The sequence below is a fragment of the Taudactylus pleione genome, unplaced genomic scaffold (genome assembly GCF_031769625.1).
Source record: "Taudactylus pleione unplaced genomic scaffold, aTauple2 ptg000224l, whole genome shotgun sequence".
NCBI lineage: Eukaryota > Metazoa > Chordata > Amphibia > Anura > Myobatrachidae > Taudactylus > Taudactylus pleione.
In genome coordinates this window covers 440,196-464,619 of record NW_028284626.1, presented here as the reverse complement: position 1 = coordinate 464,619, position 24,424 = coordinate 440,196, and the positions used below count along the sequence as shown (strand labels likewise).

Below are 24,424 nucleotides of genomic sequence, written 5' to 3'. Positions count from 1 at the left end.
AAGCTAATCACAGAACACACAGCAATGAATAGCGTATAGGTCCTTGCAGAATTTCCAAGTATAAATCCACAGAACTGGTGATGCGTTCCACTAGTACCTTGGCAGAGCGAGACCTCTTAGCCAAAGTCAGCGACTAACATGTGGAGTTGCCTTTGGTGACATGTTTTAAAATCTTCCAATTTCCCACGATATTGTGACCACCCGGGGGGGGGTTGCACCATCTCCTGATTGGTGCGGGTCCCTTATGCTGTCATTTTCTCCTACCTCCTCCGGATATTACTTCCCTGACGAACACCTGCTGGGATGGTTCGGTTCGGGCTACCAGATTCACGTGAGACACAAAACAGGCAAATGGAAGGAGGAGTAAATCCTGAGCGTCCCCTGGGGAGGTGGGAATTAACTTAGAGGGTCTTTTGTTCTGAAAGGTGTCACCTTGCTCTAGTGGTTACAAATAACACAGACATATGGACCAGGCTAACATCAAGGCTTATCCAGTATTAAACATTACAATTACTTACATTATTATAGTACAGTACATAATAGACATGCTAATGGAAATGTGTGTCCTGAGAATGATCACACATACACTAGGAGACGGATGGGGGACACAAAAGGACTAAAAAGTAAATTGATCTCTGCAATGACTGAGATGCTGCCAGTAAATTTGTAACACACATCCCATGTCCTCACACTAGACATAGTGTCACAGATCTGCCCTTTCACACTGCTGGGGATGTGGGGACCCTAGACATTGTCACAGATCTACCTGTCACACTGCTAGGGATGTTGGGACCATAGACATGTCACAGGTCTGCCCTGTCACACTGCTGGGTATGTGGGGACCTTAGACATAGTGTCACAGGTCTGCCCTGTCACACTGTTGGGGATGTGAGGACCCTAGACAATGTCACAGCTCTGCCCTGTCACACTGCTGTCGATGTGGGGACCCTAGATGTAGTGTCACAGATCTGCCCTGTCACACTGCTGGGGATGTGTGGTCCCTAGACATAGTGTCCCAGATCTGCCCCGTCACACTGCTGGGGATGTAAGGACCCTAGACGTAGTGTCACAGATCTGCCCTATCACACTGCTGGGGATGTGAGGACCCTAGATGTAGTGTCACAGATCTGCCCTGTCACACTGCTGGGGATGTGAGGACCATAGACATAATGTCACAGGTCTGCCCTGTCACACTGCTGGGGATGTGAGGACCCTAGACGTAGTGTCACAGATCTGCCCTATCACACTGCTGGGGATGTGAGGACCCTAGATGTAGTGTCACAGATCTGCCCTGTCACACTGCTGGGGATGTGAGGACCATAGACATAATGTCACAGATCTGCCCTGTCACTCTGCTGGGGATGTGAGGACCCTAGACATAGTGTCACAAATCTGCCCCGTCACACTGCTGGGGATGAGGGGACCCTTAGAGATACTATGGACAATATATTTTGGAAATATCTTAAAATGAAACACTAATGATAGATATGTATTCCCTGATATAAAGAGCTTTGACATTTTTTATTGTTCCAACCTGTTTGTTGCAACATTTATGAGATGCCTCCTTATATACTTGGTAAATGCCTCATAAGGAGTTATACCTAGAGAGCTTTCCCCATCCAGTGTATATGGTTAGGTTACTGTACACACATCACTTATATACAATGTATTCAGTCACTGTGTGTCTCCTACAGATGGATCCAGTAACAGAAATACCCCAGAGAGATGTCCCTGTCCTCTTTATTCACAGGATTGTACAAAGGAGAATCACAGGATCACACAGGGGCATCAGGTAATAAAGGCTCTTCCCGAAAATTGAAATTGACCTGCATTAAATAATTAATCTGCATCTAATTGATTGTTTTACATGCTGATATTATAGTATTATAATTTTTACTTAGATATAAATTACTCAGACATTATTAATATATTATTTTGTTTGGTGGGTAATTTAGGATGAAGACCTGATTGATATTAAGGCAGAAGATATAGAGGGAGAAGAGACTTATGTAACTGATGTGAAGGCAAAAGATACAGAAGGAGAAGAAGAGACATATGTGACTGTTATGAAGGCAGAAGATACATTGGGAGAAGAAGAGACGTATGTGTCTGTTATGAAGGCAGAAGATACATTGGGAGAAGAAGAGACGTATGTGACTTATATGAAGGCAGAAGATACAGAGGGAGAAGAAGAGACGTATGTGACTTATATGAAGGCAGAAGATATAGAGGGAGAAGAAGAGACGTATGTGACTGATATGAAGGCAGAAGATACAGAGGGAGAAGAAGAGACGTATGTGACTGATATGAAGGCAGAAGATACAGAGGGAGAAGAAGAGACGTATGTGACTGATATAAAGGCAGAAGATACAGAGGAAAATGAAGAGACGTATGTGAGGGGTGATCAGCAGTGTAAGGAGGAGGAAATCCCTACAGATATCAGCACAGGTGAGTAATAAACATGTATTACAGAAAAGAGTCATGTATTCTCCTTGCTCAGTCACTACAACAATCTCTTATCCTACACCCTCCTCTGTTAGTGAGCAGTTTGTTAATTTCTAAATCTAATTAGAGGCGGTTACTGCAGATCCGTCCACAGTTTAAGAGAGACATGGAAAGGCAATCAGACCGTGACTGAATGTCTTTAATGGATGCAATATTTTACTCATACCAGAAAATAGAACAAATGGCGGATCTTAGTATAGGACTCGGTATGGGATGCCGGCAGTCGTCTAGCATACCTACACTTGTTGTTCGGTAAGCTAACCCTCCCCCCCACCCCGCTACTTACCTTCGGTATTCTGGCGGTCAGGATGTTGGGATTGTGATAGGCATCGGTATTCCGGCTCCGGTAATATCAGTGTCGGCATTGCGGCTGCTGGGATATGGACTGTAACCCATAGTATGTATCAAGTAGAAATATGTGAATCCTCACCACACTTCTGTAGACTGGTTTCCACACACACTCTGCCCACTGCGATGAATCAGGGCTCGAAATAAGTCAGTGGATGAGTTTAGTAGTGGACGCGTTTAGTAGTTCTCTGTGTGCTTGGTGCAGGGCTGTATTCCAGATTTTGACATCATTATAAGTGGTTCAAAAAGTGTCCAAGTGGATGACGTTATCCTGATTTCCATTACCCATGAGTGGAACCTTACTCAGATAAGCATATCCATACACTACATATTTTACAGCTATCATTTCGTGTTTTATTTACTACACTATGAGCGCCTTCATGTTATGTTACTTTATTCCTTCCCTACCTTCCATGGTTTGTAGTTATAGTAAGGCCGGTCACTAATGTCCTATGTAATGACAGTACCCAGCAGTGACTGTATAATCTTTGTGTACACTGTAAACTTGTCAGACACATTTTCAGAGATCATTCTCATGGGAGAAATAACATCCACCACTACCTGCTGGGGACAGTAGATAATGGTTCTCAGTGGTTGTTACTCTCCTTGTTCCTAATGGAGGGCCTTGGGGTTACCAAACTCCCTATGGGAGGCTGCTGTCATTTCTTTCCATACCTGGCCCACTCAGGGCAGAGGAGATAAGATGTGGAAGAGGTGATGGGCTCTGGAGCTGGTGGTAGTAGTGGGTCACCCCAGCCATGCCATGCAACTGCTGCTGGTTTATCATGAATCTAAACCTAGATCTAGTCCTTGGGGGGCACCAGGAAAGCTGGGAAAAGGAAGGAAGAAGCAGTAGGAGGTGGTAGAGATAAGGGGGAAGGGGAAGCAGATGGAGACAGAGTGGGAGAAGGAGTAAGATTGAGTCAGCTGCAGAAGAGGATGGTACTACTGGGAGAAGGCAGAGCCATGAGCCAGCAACCTGCTGCTGAAGAGCCCAGCTTCTCTGTTGTTGGCTGCTGCAGCTTCGGCCCCTGTTACATCCTTCCTCCGCTGTTACCACCTCCCACTGGCTGCTGCCTTAGGTCTGCTTGGACTGGATGACACAGAGGCCCTCATTCAGAGCCGGACACTCTGATAGAGCGCTCGCTCTGAATCAGGGCCGTCCCTCTGTTTTTTTTGAGCGGCCTCCTGGCCGCTCGCATAGCTGTGGGTGACCACCCACAGCTATAGCGAGCGGCCAAAAAGATGACCATCGCGACCATCGGGCTTGCGACGAGACCCTTGTGGTAGGGTCTCGTTGCCGCAAGCCCTGGAGTGCTTTCGGCTCTATCAGAGCCGAGAGCACTCCCACTGACATCACTTGTGATGTCAGTGGGGCCGGCCCCAGACGGTAGGCGTTCCCATGGGATCGCCTCTGTCTGGGCAGACACGCCCCCGGGCCCACCCACCATAGGGGGAGTGCTGTCACTCAACATCGACAGCACGCGGAGCTATCCGGGTCTTGCGCATGCGCACGACAGAGCTGGCTCCGTCGTGGGCATGCGCACTGGGCCAACATCGACCCGCTTGCGAGCGCGTCTGAATCAGGCCCAGAGTACAGAGGCTGGAGCCTGAAGGGGTGGCTGTACGGTTTAGAAATATACAAGCAGAGTGTAAATAAAACTCCCAATGACAGACACAGGGACAGGACAGCACTTGGTTCCTGGTCACCTCCGGAGGTCACACACCAGTCTATGGAGCCCAGCCCTCCTGTCTCTCCCTGTATCCAGGGACCTCCAGCCTGTGAGGGGCGACCGGCTTTTTGCATCCAAGGATGCTAGTTTTGGATTTTCTGAGCGTACCCTCCCCTAGGGACAGCTTCTGTATGTCATATGGTCCAGTGTCCCCCAGATTGGATGTGAGAATAAACAGTTGGTGCTGATTATCGCTAACATAAATAATAATAATCCCTTAGTACAGGCTAAGCAGCTGTTCAAAAGTAAAAACTCTGCAGTTTCATAAATATGAACCAAAGAAAAACATCACATGACCTGCGCTATACCAGTCTGTGTGATAAATATAATTCCCAGGTGCAATTCAGAAGAATATCTAATTTATTAAAAGCTGTCTAATAAATATTGCATGGGTCCCAGCATAATACAGATGTTTTACAATAATAAATTGATTTTATATATATATATACTTGCAAGCAGGGCCCTCTGACCTCTATGTCTGTCTGTTATTACTCTGTTTTGTTTTATAAATGTTTCCAATTGTAAAGCGCAATGGTATATGCTGCGCTATATAAGAATCTGTTAATAATTAATAAATAAATATATCACTATACATCAAAACAATATCCACGTAGGGCTAACCGCTTCCTCTCACAATCATATAGAGTAATCCCAATGTCTGTGAGTAATAAGAATTGGAATGTTAGTATAATCCTCCTAAAAGTCACTGTCCAGATTTGTAACTTGCTGATAAAATAAGTGTAATGCCGGGCTTGTCATATTCTTCTAAGATCTAAAGTGTAGGAGCCAGACCACCGTCCTTACCATAAAAATGATAGGAGTGAGGAGCACAGCTCTGTGTGTTATCCAACTGTTATACACACTATACTAGTCCACAGAATGGCCGCAGTTGAATGAATATAGTAATATGGAGCCCTCCTCACTTCTCTGCACAGCTAATCTGCTCCATCCCCCCCCCCCTCCTCCAGTAATAATAGAACACATTTGCACATAAAACAATGGAGCCACAAAGTACTACAACCCCCCTCTCCGGGGCCACCTTCCTGAGCACCTACTCCCCCGGGCAACCAACCCCCACTACACAGGGGGTACCCCAGGAAAACCACCCTTCTGCAGCCACAATGCTGTGCAGCTACCCCCGGGCAAACAAACCTTCCCCGCGGCCACAATAAGGAGCACCTAACCTTCCCCCCCCCTTTAAATTAACTGCAATGGCCACACAACTATGGGGTACCCACCGGCAAACCACCCCTCCGGAACCATCCAGCCCTCCATTCCCCCTCGTGGTCACAACGCTATCTCTTTGAAGCTGCTCTGCAATCCCTGGCCATGCATAGACCCTCTTACCGGAGAGCTCTATGCAGCCGGAGTTAGGATGCAAGCCGGGACAAAGTGGTGATGTGACGTCACCACAGGCTGGGACGGAGAGGAGGAGTCGGCGCAGTCCAAGACAAACAGGCACAGCAGTCACCGCAGGCAACTCTCAGCACATGCACTCCTGTGTATGAAATGACTGCTGCAATGCTACAGAAACTAATCTCCGCTGGGGCTGACAAGGATCTGCTTCCGCCCTCCATGCAAAATCTGGCAGCCAGGCAGAAAAATCTGGTCACCATGACGACCTGGCCCACAGGATTTGTCGAGCCCTGTGTTAATGGGTATACACCGTAGTTAGGTGGGACCGGGTTATGTCACAGTCAGATGCCAGCACTAACCCTGATAGTATGCAGAGGGGTTTATGTTATCACTGTGCTGTTATCACTGCATGTTACTCTCATGTTACAGAGTAACCAGCACAAATGATTACAATAAAGCTGTAATCTCTGCTCTATACATAACAGCGTAACATGTCAGGTGATGAGTTTTACATTGTACCTTAGAGCATTGTTCGTTTATCCATTTGATGGTGATTTAAGGACCTTTAATTATAGTCTTTATGAAAAATTATATTTATGGGGACATTCATATATTTATTTTATTCCCAGCAGATGGATGTAATAGCAGGAATATTTTGAAGGAGAATATAGTTTTATCTACAGATTGTGAAGTAGAAGATAATTACATCAAACAAGATTCCCTGGGAGAAAACCCCATTACCCCAATTATACATCCCGTATCTCACAGTGCAGATGTATCACCTGATCCTGCGTATAATGAGGAATGTTCTCCTGGTACATCTATTACAGCTCTTAGGCTAGATAAAATATTTTCTTCTATAGAAGCCAGAAGTCTTACACAGAACACAAATCATATTACCCATCAGCCACCTAAAGTATGTGAAAGGCCATTTCCATGTTCTGAGTGTGGTAAATGTTTTACACAGAAATCACAGCTTTGTAGACATCTGAGAAGTCACACAGGTGAGAAACCATTTCCATGTTCTGAGTGTGGGAAATGTTTTACACAGAAATCACAGCTTCGTATACATCTGAGAAGTCACACAGGTGAGAAACCATTTCCATGTTCTGAGTGTGGGAAATGTTTTACACAGAAATCACAGCTTTGTAGACATCTGAGAGGTCACACAGGTGAGAAACCATTTCCATGTTCTGAGTGTGGGAAATGTTTTACACAGAAATTAAATCTTGTGATACATCAGAGAAGTCACACAGGTGAGAGGCCATTTCCATGCTCTGAGTGTGGGAAATGTTTTACAAAGAAATCACATCTTGTTATACATCAGAAAAGTCACACACATGAGAAACCATTTTCATGCTCTGAGTGTGGGAAATGTTTTACACATAAATCAAATCTTGTTACACATCAGAAACATCACACAGGTGAGAGGCCATTTCCATGCTCTGATTGTGGGAAATGGTTTACACGGAAATTACATCTTGTTACACATCAGAGACATCACACAGGTGAGAGGCCATTTCCATGCTCTGAGTGTGGGAAATGTTTTACACGGAAATCACATCTTGTTATACATCAGAGAAATCACATAGGTGAGAGGCCATTTCCATGCTCTGAGTGTGGGAAATATTTTACACAGAAATCATATCTTGTTATACATCAGAGATATCACATAGGTGAGAAACCATTTCCATGTGCTGAGTGTGGGAAATGTTTTACACAGAAATCACAGCTTTGTAGACATCTGAGAGGTCACACAGGTGAGAAACCATTTCCATGTTCTGAGTGTGGGAAATGTTTTACACAGAAATTAAATCTTGTGATACATCAGAGAAGTCACACAGGTGAGAGGCCATTTCCATGCTCTGAGTGTGGGAAATGTTTTACACAGAAATCAGTTCTTGTTACACATCAGAGAAGTCACACAGGTGAGAAACCATTTCCATGCTCTGAGTGTGGGAAATATTTTACACAGAAATCATATCTTGTTATACATCAGAGATATCACATAGGTGAGAAACCATTTCCATGTGCTGAGTGTGGGAAATGTTTTACACAGAAATCACATCTTGTTACACACGAGAGAAGTCACACAGGGGAAAAGCCATTTCCATGTTCTGAGTGTGGGAAAACTTTTACACAGAAATCAGATCTTGTTTCACATAAAAGATGTCACACAGATTAGCTACTCTCATATCCTGATTATCAGAAATCAGGTCTCATTAGACCACCCTTTATTTACACTAGAGAAACAGTGTTTACAAATGAAAATGTATTTTTTAAAGATAACATCTTATTAAACAGCATTTATCCTGACCTCTGACATTTCTGTTTTGTGAGTGGTCATAGTTTGCATTACAGTCCTCGTATCTGCTGTTACTTTTCTTGCTCTATTTTGAAAGGAAAGTGACTGCAGTGTGTAAAGTAGGTTTTGGATTTGGATAACCCAAATGGTATAAAAGGGTGTAGAATGACATTAGGAACAGTGACCAAGGCGGAAACAGAGTTCTGTCATCTAATAACAGACCATAAGGTCTGAGACCTGACAGATAAGTTTCTGCCACCAGCCCCTTCCCCTCCGTTATATCCTGCTATTCCCTCTCTGCTCCTTCCCGAGCTTAGAGAATGAGGCTATAAAGATCTATGAAACTTAATATTGTACTGTATGTACTAATAATTGTATACATGCTACATTGTAATATTGTACTGTATGTACTAATAATTGTATACATGCTACATTGTAATATTGTGCTGTATGTACTAATAATTGTATACATGCTACATTGTAATATTGTACTGTATGTACTAATAATTGTATACATGCTACATTGTAATATTGTGCTGTATGTACTAATAATTGTATACATGCTACATTGTAATATTGTACTGTATGTACTAATAATTGTATACATGCTACATTGTATGTACTAATAATTGTATACATGCTACATTGTAATATCCCATCAGACCCTTAGCACTCCTCTCCCTCCTTGCCCTTACCACCCCTCCCCTTCTGTCTCACCAACTCTGACATCCTTCTCCCCTGCTTCTGGAGAGGAAGTCTTGGCCCTCATACGGTCCTCCCCTCCTTCCACCTCCCCTCTTGACCCTATCCCTTCCCGTCTCCTCTCCCACTTGTCTCCTGCCTGTTCCCATCTGGCTCACCTCCTTAATCTTTCCCTATCATCTGGCTCTGTCCCTTCTGCATTCAAACATGCTCTTGTCTCCCCCATTCTTAAAAAACCTACCCTTGATCCTAACATACTTTCAAACTATCGACCCATCTCTCTTCTCCCTTTTGCTTCCAAACTCCTTGAGCGTATTGTCTACAACCGCCTTACCACCTTTCTTTCCTCCCACTCCCTCCTTGACTCATTTCAATCTGGCTTCCGATCTCTCCACGGAAACTGCCCTCACGAAAGTCAGCAACGACCTCCTTGCTGCCAAATCCAAGGGCCACTACTCTCTGCTCATTCTCCTTGACCTCTCTGCTGCATTTGACACTGTAGACCACCCTCTCCTCCTGCAAATCCTTTACTCTCTCGGTTTACGTGAAACTGCCCTCTCCTGGCTTTCCTCCTACCTCTCTGATCGTTCCTTCGCTGTGTCCTCTCATGACTCCTCTTCCCCTCCACTTCCACTAAAGGTAGGAGTTCCCCAAGGTTCTGTTCTTGGACCTCTCCTTTTCTCCCTATATACATCCTCTTTAGGTGAACTCATTAACTCCTTTGACCTCCAATATCATCTCTATGCAGATGATACTCAAATTTACCTTTCCACCCCTGAGCTCACCCCTGAGCTCCTTACCCGTATCTCCAACTGTCTCTCTGCTGTCTCTTCGTGGATGTCCCAGCACTTTCTTAAACTTAACATGTCTAAGACTGAGCTGATCATCTTCCCACCCTCTTCCACGACATCACTTTCCACAATTTCGTTATCTATTGATGGCACAACTATCTCCTCTAGCCCCAAAGTGCGCTGTCTTGGAGTTATCCTAGACTCCTCCCTCTCCTTTAAACCGCACATTCAGCACATCTCGCAGTCCTGCCGTTTTCACCTAAAAAATATCTCCAGGATTAGACCCTTCCTCACCCAGGATGCCACTAAAACCCTCATCCACTCACTGGTCATATCCAGATTGGACTACTGTAACCTCCTAGCTGGCCTCCCAGTCTCTCACCTCTCTCCACTACAATCTGTTCTCAATGCTGCTGCTCGGCTCATCTTCCTCTCCAGACGTTCTATATCTGCTTCCCCTCTCCTTCAAGCCCTACACTGGCTCCCCTTCCTCTTCAGATGCCAATTCAAGGTTCTTACATTCACCTACAAAGCCCTCACCAAATCCTCTCCCGCATACATTTCTGACCTTCTCTCCCTTCACACTCCTACCCGCCCACTTCGCTCAACTAATGCATGCCGCCTCTCTTGCCAACTGATTACTTCCTCCCACTCCCGCATCCGAGATTTTGCCCGTGCTGCTCCCTACCTTTGGAATGCTCTCCCTCTCCCTATCAGACTCTCCACCTCTCTACAAATCTTCAAACGGGCTCTCAAGACCCACTACTTCATCAAGGCCTTCCAGCACTCCTCCTAACCCACCTCATGCTCTTTCCTTCCTATCTTCCCCTTCTGTGTCACGCCTGTCTGTCTGCCCCTCCCCTTCTGTGTCACGCCTGTCTGTCTGCCCCTCCCCTTAGAATGTAAGCTCTCATGAGCAGGGACCTCTTCCCTCATGTGCTTCTCTTTACATTTTCTTCTACTCTCTACTCCCCATTAGGGCACCTATCACGGGACCGCCAACTCCCGGCAGCTTATTGTGAGTGCTTTAATCACTATTTCAGCAATGTATATAAGTTGTGTCCTTGTCCTGCACTGTAATGTACTGTAAGTTACTTGTTTCTTGTTCACTTATTAGTTCTATGTACTATGTAAGGCGCTGCGGAACACTTGTGGCGCCATATAAATAAAGGATAATAATAATAATAATATTGTACTGTATGTACTAATAATTGTATACATGCTACATTGTAATATTGTGCTGTATGTACTAATAATTGTATACATGCTACATTGTAATATTGTGTAGATTTATTTCTCTGGTTCTCCATGTACAAAATGCAGCCAATCATCTTCATGTATTGGGATTCGAGGGACTGAATGTTTGTCATGTGTTAATTAACTAAACAAAGTATTATTAAAAACTGCTATTTATTATACTGAACCAGTTTCATGCATCCAATTATTTCTTTACGGTTTATATTGTTTTATATGTCATGTACACAAACTAGAAGGTCCACAAACATCTGTGGGCTAATGTCATGTAGCAATTATATCATTCCCATTACAAAGCTGCTGTCTCCCTGGGGGATCCATGAATATTGTGGTATATCCATCTCTGAGACACATCTGGGTGCTGTGTGTGATTACCAGCTTCATTCTTACAGGCTAACAGCGTATACAGTAGAAGTGGTCACTGTACTCACCAGGACTCTGCAGTATAAGGAGACACCTGCGGATACACTTGTGTAGATAAATCTCTCTGCGATGGTACATTTGGCAATGGCTGTGCCACATTTTTTTCAGCAGAGTAAAATACTTTTCACATTTTATCCAAAGAGGAATGAAAATGATGATTATCTAGCAGGGAAAGCACCAGCGGTCACAGCCCCTGTATGACACCAGTAATATATTAGCATGGAGCAGTGTGTGCAGTCAGTGTGATGATTATCTAGCAGGGAAAGCACCAGCGGTCACAGCCCCTGTATGACACCAGTAATATATTAGCATGGAGCAGTGTGTGCAGTCAGTGTGATGATTATCTAGCAGGGAAAGCACCAGCGGTCACAGCCCCTGTATGACACCAGTAATATATTAGCATGGAGCAGTGTGTGCAGTCAGTGTGATGATTATCTAGCAGGGAAAGCACCAGCGGTCACAGCCCCTGTATGACACCAGTAATATATTAGCTTGGAGCAGTGTGTGCAGTCAGTGTGATTATCTAGCAGGGAAAGCACCAGCGGTCACAGCCCCTGTATGACACTAGTAATATGTTAGCATGGAGCAGTGTGTGCAGTCAGTGTGATGATTATATAGCAGGGAAAGCACCAGCAGTCACAGCCCCTGTATTACACCAGTAATATGTTAGCTTGGAGCAGTGTGTGCAGTCAGTGTGATTATCTAGCAGGGAAAGCACCAGCGGTCACAGCCCCTGTATGACACTAGTAATATGTTAGCATGGAGCAGTGTGTGCAGTCAGTGTGATGATTATATAGCAGGGAAAGCACCAGCAGTCACAGCCCCTGTATGACACCAGTAATATGTTAGCATGGAGCAGTGTGTGCAGTCAGTGTGATGATTATCTAGCAGGGAAAGCACCAGCGGTCACAGCCCCTGTATGACACCAGTAATATGTTAGCATGGAACAGTGTGTGCAGTCAGTGTGATGATTATCTAGCAGGGAAAGCACCAGCGGTCACAGCCCCTGTATGACACCAGTAATATATTAGCATGGAACAGTGTGTGCAGTCAGTGTGATGATTATCTAGCAGGGAAAGCACCAGCGGTCACAGCCCCTGTATGACACCAGTAATATATTAGCATGGAGCAGTGTGTGCAGTCAGTGTGATGATTATATAGCAGGGAAAGCACCAGCAGTCACAGTCCCTGTATGACACCAGTAATATGTTAGCATGGAGCAGTGTGTGCAGTCAGTGTGATGATTATCTAGCAGGGAAAGCACCAGCGGTCACAGCCCCTGTATGACACCAGTAATATATTAGCATGGAACAGTGTGTGCAGTCAGTGTGATGATTATCTAGCAGGGAAAGCACCAGCGGTCACAGCCCCTGTATGACACCAGTAATATATTAGCATGGAGCAGTGTGTGCAGTCAGTGTGATGATTATATAGCAGGGAAAGCACTAGTGAATGTATGATTCAATAAGAAACAAATACAGTATATTTCACATAACTCAATATATACAGATATATTTCATATACTTACATATAGTTACAAGTTACAAATATTCATATACTGATATATCATACAGAGCACATATATTCATTAGTCAGTATTAGAACCACTCGTCAGCCATGATGCTGCAGCAGGACTTAGCTATCATGGTCACTATAAGCACGATATTACATAACTTGTTTTTCTCAATGTAGAGAGTATAAAGAATACAATAAGATCTTTCCTATTACGCACAGTCTGAGCTATATACCACATATATAGATACAGCCCACGGAGCAAGGATGTTAGCAGGACACGTAGCCTCCTCCATTGTATTCCAAGGACAGGACGGAGGATTCTAATAATACTAATAAGAATAAACTATGTCTCCATATTATTATAGATGTGTTATCAGATTATGCCAGAAGTCATCCAGTGCTTGCATGCCATAGAGGTAACAATCATGTTAGAGGGCGTGATAATGTGTAATGGTTCTGTAACTGACATGACCAGTGTATAAAAGATCTGTGATTTGTTCTCCTCCTTGTTACTTGTGCACTAACCCTGAGAGATGCATTTATACTCTCAGTAACATTAATTAATAAAGTACTTATTCTTAATAATATCCGTGCCGGAGGAATTACTTGGTGAGGCAGCACCTGGGAGAATTCATTCCTGTATAAAAGGGATTTTCTATAGCTGGAGGCACTGGCTTCCAGGACTTACAGAATGCACCTCATCATGTATCCAGTGTAACCATAGTGACGGGTGGAGAACTACTTGCTGATTGGCCAGTGGCTTGAGGGTCTTCACTAGTCATCTCTCGATATCTTGGTGAGTAATAGAAATTATTGTATTTATAATACATGTTCCTATACTCAGAGATAGTGTGAGAGAGATAATATTGGTGATCGGGTGTCTTCTACTAGGTGTTGGACTCATAAATATGTGAATTTGACATAGTGTGTAGCTGCATATAAGTAATTTTGTAATTAAATTATTGAAGTAGTAAAATTAAATAAAATAATAACATATTTTAAACTATAGTCTGATCAGCTATATATATATATATATATATACATATATATAAAAAATACAATAATAATAAATATAATTGGCAGTTTATTAATTTACTGAACGTTTAAATTATAAGTAAGAATAATTGAAATTTGTGACGTAATTAGAGACATTTATATTGATATGTGGAATACTTGTTGGGGTGGAGCCATTTTTTTTCTTAAGACAGACGTGTCCCAAGGTGTAGTATAGACCTGTAGAAAATATGGGCGCTGATATTTCCTTGGAGAAAAGGGCTAAAATTCGCTCAGAACAATCATGTGCATATTACATCATGAAACAAATGAATCCTGATTACCTGCAGTTCTGTGATGAATGGTATAAATTGACAAAAGGTAACAGGATGTGTTTTCCTGTGTATGGAACATTTAACACAGACAGTTTAGATTTAGTTGGGGAAAAGATTTAATCTCTTCTTTGAGCACAGCACAGAGAAAAACATTTGCAGTGTTTACATAATTGGTATCATCACTCTATAACCAGGGATAGGAAACCTCAGGCCCGGGGGCCGCATAAGGCCCCCAGAATCATTTGGTCTGGCCCTCTGAACTTTTTTCTGCTAGACTCATCTGGCTAGCACTGTGTACCTAGAATGGCACCCTGCAGCCAGAATCTATGCAGCAGTGCCACCTGGAGCGTCCTTAGGATGCTTCAGACAGTCACACTGCTGCCCTCACAGCTCCCTGGAGCATCTTCGGGATGCTCCAGGCATTGCTTTAATCACCAGTAATTGTGGTTCGCCCCCCCCGTGTGACATCACACAGAGGGGGCGTGGCCTGAATAGAGCCCACAAATAATGTTATATATATCAAAATGGCCCTCGGCAGAATAAGGGTCCCTCTCCTCTGCTCTAAACTGTATAAACTGCAGACTGTAAAGGGGGGTGTTTAGCCCATGGTTCCAGTGTGAGATAACACCTTATACCCTATGCTCCCACAGAATACTTGTCCTCCTGCATATTGTCCATTGTTCCCTGAAAATATCACTGGTATATCAGATGTACAGTGGCATGATGAATTACAGATGGCAGGTCTTGCATGTAAGGTGGTAGATTCCCCCAGACAAGTACCAGTATTTGCCTCACAGCCTGTATCTGCATCAGCTTCGTTGGTTTATGCAGAAGGAGCACGTCTGTAATTACCTAAGTCAGCACCAGTTGGTTTATGCAGAAGGAGCACGTCTGTAATAACCTAAGTCAGCACCAGTTGGTTTATGCAGAGGTAGCACGTCTGTAATTACCTAAGTCAGCACCAGTTGGTTTATGCAGAGGTAGCACGTCTGTAATAACCTAAGTCAGCACCAGTTGGTTTATGCAGAGGTAGCACATCTGTAATTACCTAAGTCAGCACCAGTTGGTTTATGCAGTAGGAGCACGTCTGTAATTACCTAAGTCAGCACCAGTTGGTTTATGCAGAGGTAGCACGTCTGTAATAACCTAAGTCAGCATCAGTTGGTTTATGCAGAAGGAGCACGTCTGTAATTACCTAAGTCAGCACCAGTTGGTTTATGCAGAAAGAGCACGTCTGTAATTACCTAAGTCAGCATCAGTTGGTTTATGCAGAAGGAGCACGTCTGTAATTACCTAAGTCAGCATCAGTTGGTTTATGCAGAAGGAGCACGTCTGTAATTACCTAAGTCAGCATCAGTTGGTTTATGCAGAAGGAGCACGTCTGTAATTACCTAAGTCAGCATCAGTTGGTTTATGCAGAAGGAGCACGTCTGTAATTACCTAAGTCAGCACCAGTTGGTTTATGCAGAAAGAGCACGTCTGTAATTACCTAAGTCAGCATCAGTTGGTTTATGCAGAAGGAGCACGTCTGTAATTACCTAAGTCAGCATCAGTTGGTTTATGCAGAAGGAGCACGTCTGTAATTACCTAAGTCAGCATCAGTTGGTTTATGCAGAGGTAGCACGTCTGTAATAACCTAAGTCAGCACCAGTTGGTTTATGCAGAAAGAGCACGTCTGTAATTACCTAAGTCAGCACCAGTTGGTTTATGCAGAAGGAGCACGTCTGTAATTACCTAAGTCAGCACCAGTTGGTTTATGCAGAGGTAGCACGTCTGTAATAACCTAAGTCAGCATCAGTTGGTTTATGCAGAAGGAGCACGTCTGTAATTACCTAAGTCAGCATCAGTTGGTTTATGCAGAAGGAGCACGTCTGTAATTACCTAAGTCAGCACCAGTTGGTTTATGCAGAAAGAGCACGTCTGTAATTACCTAAGTCAGCATCAGTTGGTTTATGCAGAAGGAGCACGTCTGTAATTACCTAAGTCAGCATCAGTTGGTTTATGCAGAAGGAGCACGTCTGTAATTACCTAAGTCAGCACCAGTTGGTTTATGCAGAAGGAGCACGTCTGTAATTACCTAAGTCAGCATCAGTTGGTTTATGCAGAAGGAGCACGTCTGTAATTACCTAAGTCAGCATCAGTTGGTTTATGCAGAAGGAGCACGTCTGTAATTACCTAAGTCAGCACCAGTTGGTTTATGCAGAAGGAGCACGCCCAAAAATACTTCAGTCAGCACCAGTTGGTTCAGATTCGAGTGATGATACTGAGGAATTAAAATCAATTTATTATGAACATGATGTTGTAAAATCTGATCCTGAACAGTCTGTTGGGGAAACAAAGGATAAAACTGCTTATGAGCTTAAAAAAGAAAAAGCAGCAAAGTTACAATCTGAGGCAATGATTACTAAGGAAACCTAGAGAAGTGCAGGAAAATATAAGGACTAAGGCCCTCATTCAGAGCCGTACGCTCTGAGCAGAGCGCACACTCTGAATGAGGGCCGCCCTCCATAAAAATGGAGCGTCCTCCTGGACGCTCGTATAGCTGTGGGTCACCACCCACTGCCTATACGAGCGTGCAGTTTGATGGCCATGATGGTTGCGACCATCGCGACCATCGAAACTGCGAGCCGGAGCCTGCGGTTGAGGTTTTCAACCGCAAGCTCCGGAGTGATTTTGGCTCTATCAGAGCCAAAATCACTCCCACTGACATCACTAGTGATGTCAGTGGGCCGGCTTCTGACGGGAGGTGTTCCCGTGGGAACGCCCCCGTCAGGGAGGCACGCCCCCGGCACACCCACCAAAGGGGGCGTGCTGTCAATCAACATCGACAGCACGCCCCCTTTGATCAGACACAACGAGCGAAGGAAAGTCCTTCGCTCGTCGCGTCTGGCGCATGCGCACGACGGAGCTCCCTCCGTCGTGCGCATGCTCAGTGCACACCATCGACCCACTTGCGAGCGGACAGCCGCTTGCGAGTGGGTCTGAATCAGGGCCTAAGACAGTGACATTACAGCCTGTGTGTGTATATACAGAGCCAGGAGAGCAGGGAGGGAAAGATTGGTTCCGCTGTGGGCCCCATGGAGACAGACAGCTTTGCAGCCTTAATGCAGAATTTACCTGACCCGAAAAAGAATTTGCAGAAAAGTTATAAATATGTTGAAACTTTATCATTATTACATGAGCCCACAGGGAAAGATTGGAAGCAGCTTATGTTAGCTATGTGGCCAGAGAACAGTGTAACATCTGAAGATATCATTACTGAGGTTATGCTTAATGCTACGCAGCTAACAGCAAAAGAACGGAAAACAGTTGTTAAATGAGTTGAGGAACAGTTGAAGCTACGTAGTGTTTCCACAGCAGATTGTATGGTCTAAACTGTATCAGACTAAACCGGATCTCTCTGAGGAACAGTTGAAGCTACGTAGTGTTTCCACAGCAGATTGTATGGTTTAACTGTATCAGACTAACAGGAACTCTCTGAGGAACAGCTGAAGCTACGTAGTGTTTCCACAGCAGATTGTATGGTCTAATTGTATCAGACTAAACAGGATCTCTCTGAGGAACAGCTGAAGCTACGTAGTGTTTCCACAGCAGATTGTATGGTCTAATTGTATCAGACTAAACAGGATCTCTCTGAGGAACAGCTGAAGCTACGTAGTGTTTCCACAGCAGATTGTATGGTCTAATTGTATCAGACTAAACAGGATCTCTCTGAGGAACAGCTGAAGCTACGTAGTGTTTCCACAGCAGATTGTATGGTCTAAACTGTATCAGACTAAACAGGATCTCTCTGAGGAACAGCTGAAGCTACGTAGTGTTTCCACAGCAGATTGTATGGTCTAAACTGTATCAGACTAACAGGATCTCTCTGAGGAACAGCTGAAGCTACGTAGTGTTTCCACAGCAGATTGTATGGTCTAAACTGTATCAGACTAAACCGGATCTCTCTGAGGAATAGCTGAAGCTACGTAGTGTTTCCACAGCAGATTGTATGGTCTAAACTGTATCAGACTAACCAGGATCTCTCTGAGGAACAGTTGAAGCTACGTAGTGTTTCCACAGCAGATTGTATGGTCTAAACCAGGGGTCTTCAAACTTGGCCCTCCAGATGCTGTGGAACTACACATCCCAGCATGCACTGCACATAGTTTTAGCATGCTGTTATATCAAAAAGGTGGCAGTGCATGCTGGGATGTGTAGTTCCACAGCAGCTGGAGGGCCTAGTTTGAAGACCCCTGGTCTAAACTGTATCAGACTAAACAGGATCTCTCTGAGGCAGTTGCTGATTATCATAAGAGGTTAATGGACAACCTATAAGATTTTGGTGGTATTACGGATGAGAATGTACAGGTTGCGTATATGGTAAAGGGATTGTTTATGGAAGGACTTAATGAGACATTATGTGAGAGGGTAACAATTCAGTATCCAGAATGGAAAGAGCAGACTTTCAGCTTTTTGGTGACTGCTGCTAAAAGACATGAGAGAAACATTTTGCAGAGAAAGTAAAAAACAAAAGAGAAATTAATGACATTACAGATTAGGAATCTGGAAAGTACTGTGCAGGATAACCGTAATAGAAATTGTTTTTCATGTGAAGAGTTTGGTCACTTTCAAAGCTGTGCCCGATGTTACTGTTACGACAGAGCATATTACCATTCCCAATGTGTCCCCCTCCCAGATTTATGGGCAGGAATGGGGAGTTCATTCCTGGATCCAGAGCAAGTTTTCACCCTCCTCCTCTTACTAGATTTTTTTTTTTCAAATATATTTATTTGATTTTTTTAAAAACAGAAACATACAATATATGTGGTATACCAAACATTGTGTCAGTCAGGGTTCAGCCTAGGATCGACTATCTGTTACCTCCGTGCCAGCTTCCCCTGACTCCTTGTGGTCAGACGTCTGGTGCGAGATGCTGAGTATTCTGCCTTAGGTGCTTTTGTGGACTTCCATGGTCGGCTGTGTGTGTTGGGAATCGGAGTTCCCATCATGGGCTCCACCATGACATTTCCTCTGATGTGACAGTCCTCCTAAGCAATGGTAGCATGATCTTCAGTCAGCTGATGCTGTGCTCCAATTAAATGCTACCCCTGGGTATAAATCCGCCTCCAGAACTCCAGGAAGTTGCCTGATCAACAGCTGTCACTCCTAGTGTACTAGTTGAGTTTTGTTCCAGGTTCCCTTGGTTTCCACATCTAGTTACTGGTGTTTCCCTGTGAGCAGCAGTGCGACCTACATCTCTGCCTGTATTATTGGTCAAGTGCACCCTGTGGTGCAAAAGTGCATCTGCACGCCATTTCCCTGTGTATTCCGTGTGTGTTAACCTGCGGTGCTAAAGTGCTTCAGCACTCCTCTCCTTGTGTTCCCTCGTGTGCCACCTCTCAGTGCAAATGTGCGTCCACACGCCATTCCCTGTGTATCCCTTGTGAGTTTACCTGTGGTGCTAAAGTGCATCTGCCCGGCATTTCTGGTGTATTCTTCTAGTGTACCTTTCAAGGGTCAATCCCAGTGTACCTCTCAAGTGCTAATTCTAAGTACCATCTTCTAGTTAACTCCTTGTGTAACAGTGCCTTGGTTAGGCACTTTCCCTGGTCCATTTGATATCCACAGTCTCTATTCCACGGAATCTTGAATACCTGGTCAAAGGACCGCGACCTGCCTGCAGGGTGCAGCTAAGCCCATATCCCGCTTGGAGGGGTCACTGGTGAACACCTCCCTGCAGGTTAGACTCCACACCATTAACCAGGTCTCTCATGTCCAAGATCTGTGGACGAGGAGTTCGGTTATCCAGGTCTCTCATCTCTGACTTCTTCCCTAAACTCAAGACCACTAACGGCATACCTGACACATTGGTACGTATATGTATACATATTTCAGAAATGCATTAAGTAAACCACTTTAATAATAAAAGCGGAACACAATAGAGGGAATAAAAAGGAGAAGGGAAAGAAAGGTAACAGAAAGGAGGTAAACTGAAGTAGATGAAGGGATTACATCTCAATACAAAGCAATACAATACAAATCAGTCATCTTTTGTGTCTCATCTCTAAACTGACTCTAAGAGACGTTTATAGAGGTACAATTCCGTTTTTTCAAATACTTTGAAGATACAAGGCTGGGTTTCTGCTGATAATGTCTCAACATATGGTCCCCATTTATGGTAGAATTTAATAACATCTTTCTCTATATTTATAAAGGTGGAATAACGATCATGAAAAAGAATATTAAGCAGCATGTTATGAACTGTCATGAGAGAAGGAGAAGACCTGGAGATCCATTATTTCAATATAGCTTTTTTGGCTGCTGTTACTAATATTATAAGGAAAGGTTGCATTTGTTTATTTAGTCCCTGTAATTTCCATTCTGTAAAATCTGCACATAAAAAAGCAGCCGGACTTTACATAAAGGAGGTTGATAATTTTTAATTAATAAAGTGTAGTATTTTATACCTAAAACATTTAATTTGACAACATTCCCAAAAGTTGTGATAAAATGTAGCTGAGGGATGTTTGCATTTGGGGCAGGAGCCTGTCTCCTCTACAAAATGCTTCCTCTGGGCTTGGAATATATAAGCACCATACAATGTGTTCACATGGACTTCTTGAAGAGAAGTAGATTGTAAAACACGTAGAACGGAGTCGTAGTGTAAAAATATATCAGTGTCTTGTGTTATTGAGGGTATATTCAATGCCCATGATTTAACCAAGCCTCTGATAATTAACACAGGTCATCGGTATCAAGTCTGGGTATAGGTATCTAGTCCTATAGGTATTTTGACGTATCAAATTCAACAGGGACATCATTGGATCAGGAAAGTCTTGTCCAGACATAGCTTTCGGGAGAATTAATATAATGACGCATTTGAAAATAAGAGAAAAGATGGTATCGAGTTAGTCCATATTTTTCTTGAATAGCCCGATATGATAAAAGAAAGCCACCAGGGTCAAACACATCTGCAATCTTTTTAATCCCCTTAAGTTGCAATCTATAGTAAGTAGCATTTTCTATAACAGGTGTAAACATAGGATAACCCCAAAAGGGAATAAGAGGAGGTACACATGGGTTTCTCTTTAGGATTTTATCATCCACCATGTGTTATATGTGTCTCGAAAAATAATATGATCATATATCTGAGCAGGTAAATGAGATTTAGGGGTGTGAAGCAAAGTACCTGGAGAATATGGATATAGGAGAGCACAATAGAATTCATAAGACGTGTAAATACTTCTTTCCCATAACCTATCTGCAATATATCGGGAAAATATAGAGTGGGAGAATTGTGAGAGATCAGGCGTCCCCAGACCCCCATTACTGCGTGTCTTCTGCAATATATCGGGAAAATATAGAGTGGGAGAACTGTGAGAGATCAGGCGTTCCCAGACCCCCATTACTGCGTGTCTTCTGCAATATATCGGGAAAATATCGAGTTGGAGAATTGTGAAAGATCAGGCGTTCCCAGACCCCCATTACTGCGTGTCTTCTGCAATATATCGGGAAAATATAGAGTGGGAGAATTGTGAGAGATCAGGGATCCCCAGACCCCCAATACTGCGTGTCTTCTGCAAATTACAGCGAGAGGTTCTTCATTTACCATTTTTCCATATAAGTTTCTGAAAAGACTTTGACAATAGCTTAACATCCTTCTGCCGAATGTTTAAGGGAAGCATCTGCACAACATAGGACAGTTTAGGGAATACAATTGATTTTATAAGCGCAACTCTTCCCATTAATGAAAGTGGTAGTAATTGGCATTTTTATAGCATTGCAGTAATACAAGTAATCACTGGTGTAAAATTAATGTTATAGAGAGTAGATAATAGGGAAGTAATTTGTATTCCTAAATATTTAAATTTGGTAGTCACCACTTTAATGTCTTGGAAAGATTCCCCTAATAAAATTGTATTCCTTGCTGTTCCCAACGGCAAAAGTTCAGATTTATTGATATTAATTTTGTACCCAGAAAATGTTCCAAATTCTGAAATGATATAAAAAACTATAGGAAGGGAATAATTTGGATGGGATAAAAATAAAAGCATATTATCTGCAAGTAAAGCTAAAGCTACTACATTTATGTTAATGCCTTGAAAGTCTGGGGAATGTCTGATAGCTATAGCTAAGGGTTCTAAAGACCTCTTGCTAGATTTTATAGAGCAGGTTTTTGCCCCCCTCCTCCTGCTGGGTTTTACACTCCTTGGTTTAAGCCACACGGCCTTTTGTTCATAAGGGAGGGGTCAATTCTTTAGCTTGCCCATTGGATGAGGCGTGTACCAATATACTTGCATTACAGGTGCCTAAGGTATCTGAACCTACAATATAAATACAAGTAGGTAATGATATTTACCCTTTCTTACTAGATACAGGTGCTGAGTGTAGTGTCTTAAAGGACAAAGGGACTATTTCAAAAAACATCACAGAGAGTTCAAGTAGTAGGAATTACTGGTGAAATGATGACTCTCCCAGTTTCTACAAAACAGGACATTACACGAGGACCGATTTCTACAACACATGCAATTATTCCTTCAACAAAAGCTCCATCAAATTTGTTAGGGAGAGATTTGCTGTGTAAACTGCAATGTACAATTTACTGTACTCTGGATGGAGTATTTTTACAGATTCCAGGAAAATACACAGAGGATGCGCAGGCGTACTTGGATATGGCAAACGTTCCTACACCTATATATCCGGTGACTCTTACTCCAGAGATAGAACAAATGCTGGGAGAAGTTCCAGAAAAACTCTGGACAACAGATTCACAGGATGTTGGGTTGATGAATGATGCCCCGTCAGTGTATGTTGAGTTGTTGCCAGGTGAGTCTCCACCACACGTACCTCAGTACCCACTAAAACCAGAAGCAGATGTGGGTATAGAACCAGTTATCCAATCTCTCCTAACAAAAGGAATATTGGTGAAATGTATGAGTCCACCTAATACTCAGATATATCCAATTCCAAAGCAAAAAACAAGTACGGCTACAGGTAAAACTATGGGTTGGCGGCTAGTGCAGGATTTAAGAGCTTTAAACAAAGTGGTAAAGTCACATTTTCCGGTAGTTCCGAATCCTGCAACCGTTCTGAGGCAGATACCTGAGGATACAACTCATTTTTCAGTTATAGATTTGTGCAGTGCTTTCTTTTCATTACCGATATATCCAGAATCACAATATCTTTTTGCCTTTACTTTAAGGTATTCAATATACTAGGCTTAGTCATGGGTTTGTGGATTCACCAATAATTTTTTTCCCAGTACTTGCAAAACAACTTACAGTCTTTTGTACCAACAGGTGGTTCAGTTCTTATTCAATACGTGGATCATCTGCTATTGTTTCAAGTCATTTTAGACATCGCTAGAAGATACTAAACAACTGTTGTGTTTTCTTTCAGAGGCAGGTCACAAAGTTTCAAGAGAGAAGATTAAGCTCTATTCTGAAAAGGTTAAATACCTAGGTCATTGCTTGGCACCAGGCCAGACACCTAGATCCACAGAGGATTGCTTTCATTGATAAGCATCCTTTGCCTAAGACACAAAAGGAGGTGCGTGCATTTCTAGGAATGACTCAATGTTGCAGACAATGGATACCAGGGTTTTCTTCCGTTACATTAGCTTTACAGAAATTGATTTCTCATGATCAACCTCAACTTCTACAACATACACCTGAGTCAATTGAATCATTTGAGGAAATTAGAGAACTTCTGGCTGCAGCCCCGGCACTGGGTCTCCCACGTTATAAATTGCCCTTTCAACTTTATTGTACAGAGGATAAGAACACGGCCATAGGCATGTTAACTCAAATTCATGGGGACATGCATAGACCATTTGGTTATTTCAGTGCACAGCTCGATGCAGCTGCGAGAGCTCTGCCTACTTGTCTCGGAGCAGACGGGACTGCGGTTTTACTCGTAGATAAGACTCAGGACATTGTGCTTCAGCCTGAATTACATTTATACATTCCACATGCTGTAGCTCAGTTACTAAACAATGCTCAGACCAGACATGTCGGCAGCCAGATTTTCATGTTGGGAGATTATCTTTTAACCCCTACTAATGTACATATCCACAAGTGTGCCACTCTCATTCCTGCTACATTGTTACCCGGGAGAGGAGAGATTTGAATAAAAGGGGTTGATGAGCATGACTGCATGAAATACATGAGACAAAACTTCTGT

The 24,424-nt window shown here is 43.2% G+C and overlaps 2 protein-coding genes across 3 annotated transcripts in view; one reads left to right on the top strand and one right to left on the bottom strand.

Moving 5' to 3' along the window:
* Positions 1-8,141, top strand: part of LOC148517297 (uncharacterized) — a 34,092-nt gene extending 25,951 nt beyond the window's left edge. Inside the window, exons 3-5 of one of the 2 annotated variants that reach the window (XM_088478866.1) lie at positions 1,695-1,792; positions 1,956-2,448; positions 6,575-8,141. In XM_088478866.1, the coding sequence (XP_088334992.1) occupies positions 1,695-1,792; positions 1,956-2,448; positions 6,575-8,127 (2,144 nt within the window). In that variant the 3' untranslated portion in view covers positions 8,128-8,141. Of the gene's footprint in view, positions 1-1,694; positions 1,793-1,955; positions 2,449-6,571 lie in introns of both variants that reach the window. The other variant, XM_088478865.1, reaches the window with a different exon arrangement.
* LOC148517294 (uncharacterized) overlaps positions 1-24,424 on the bottom strand; it is a 193,337-nt gene that overhangs the window by 115,280 nt on the left and 53,633 nt on the right. The gene's annotated exons all lie outside the window — the stretch shown is intronic.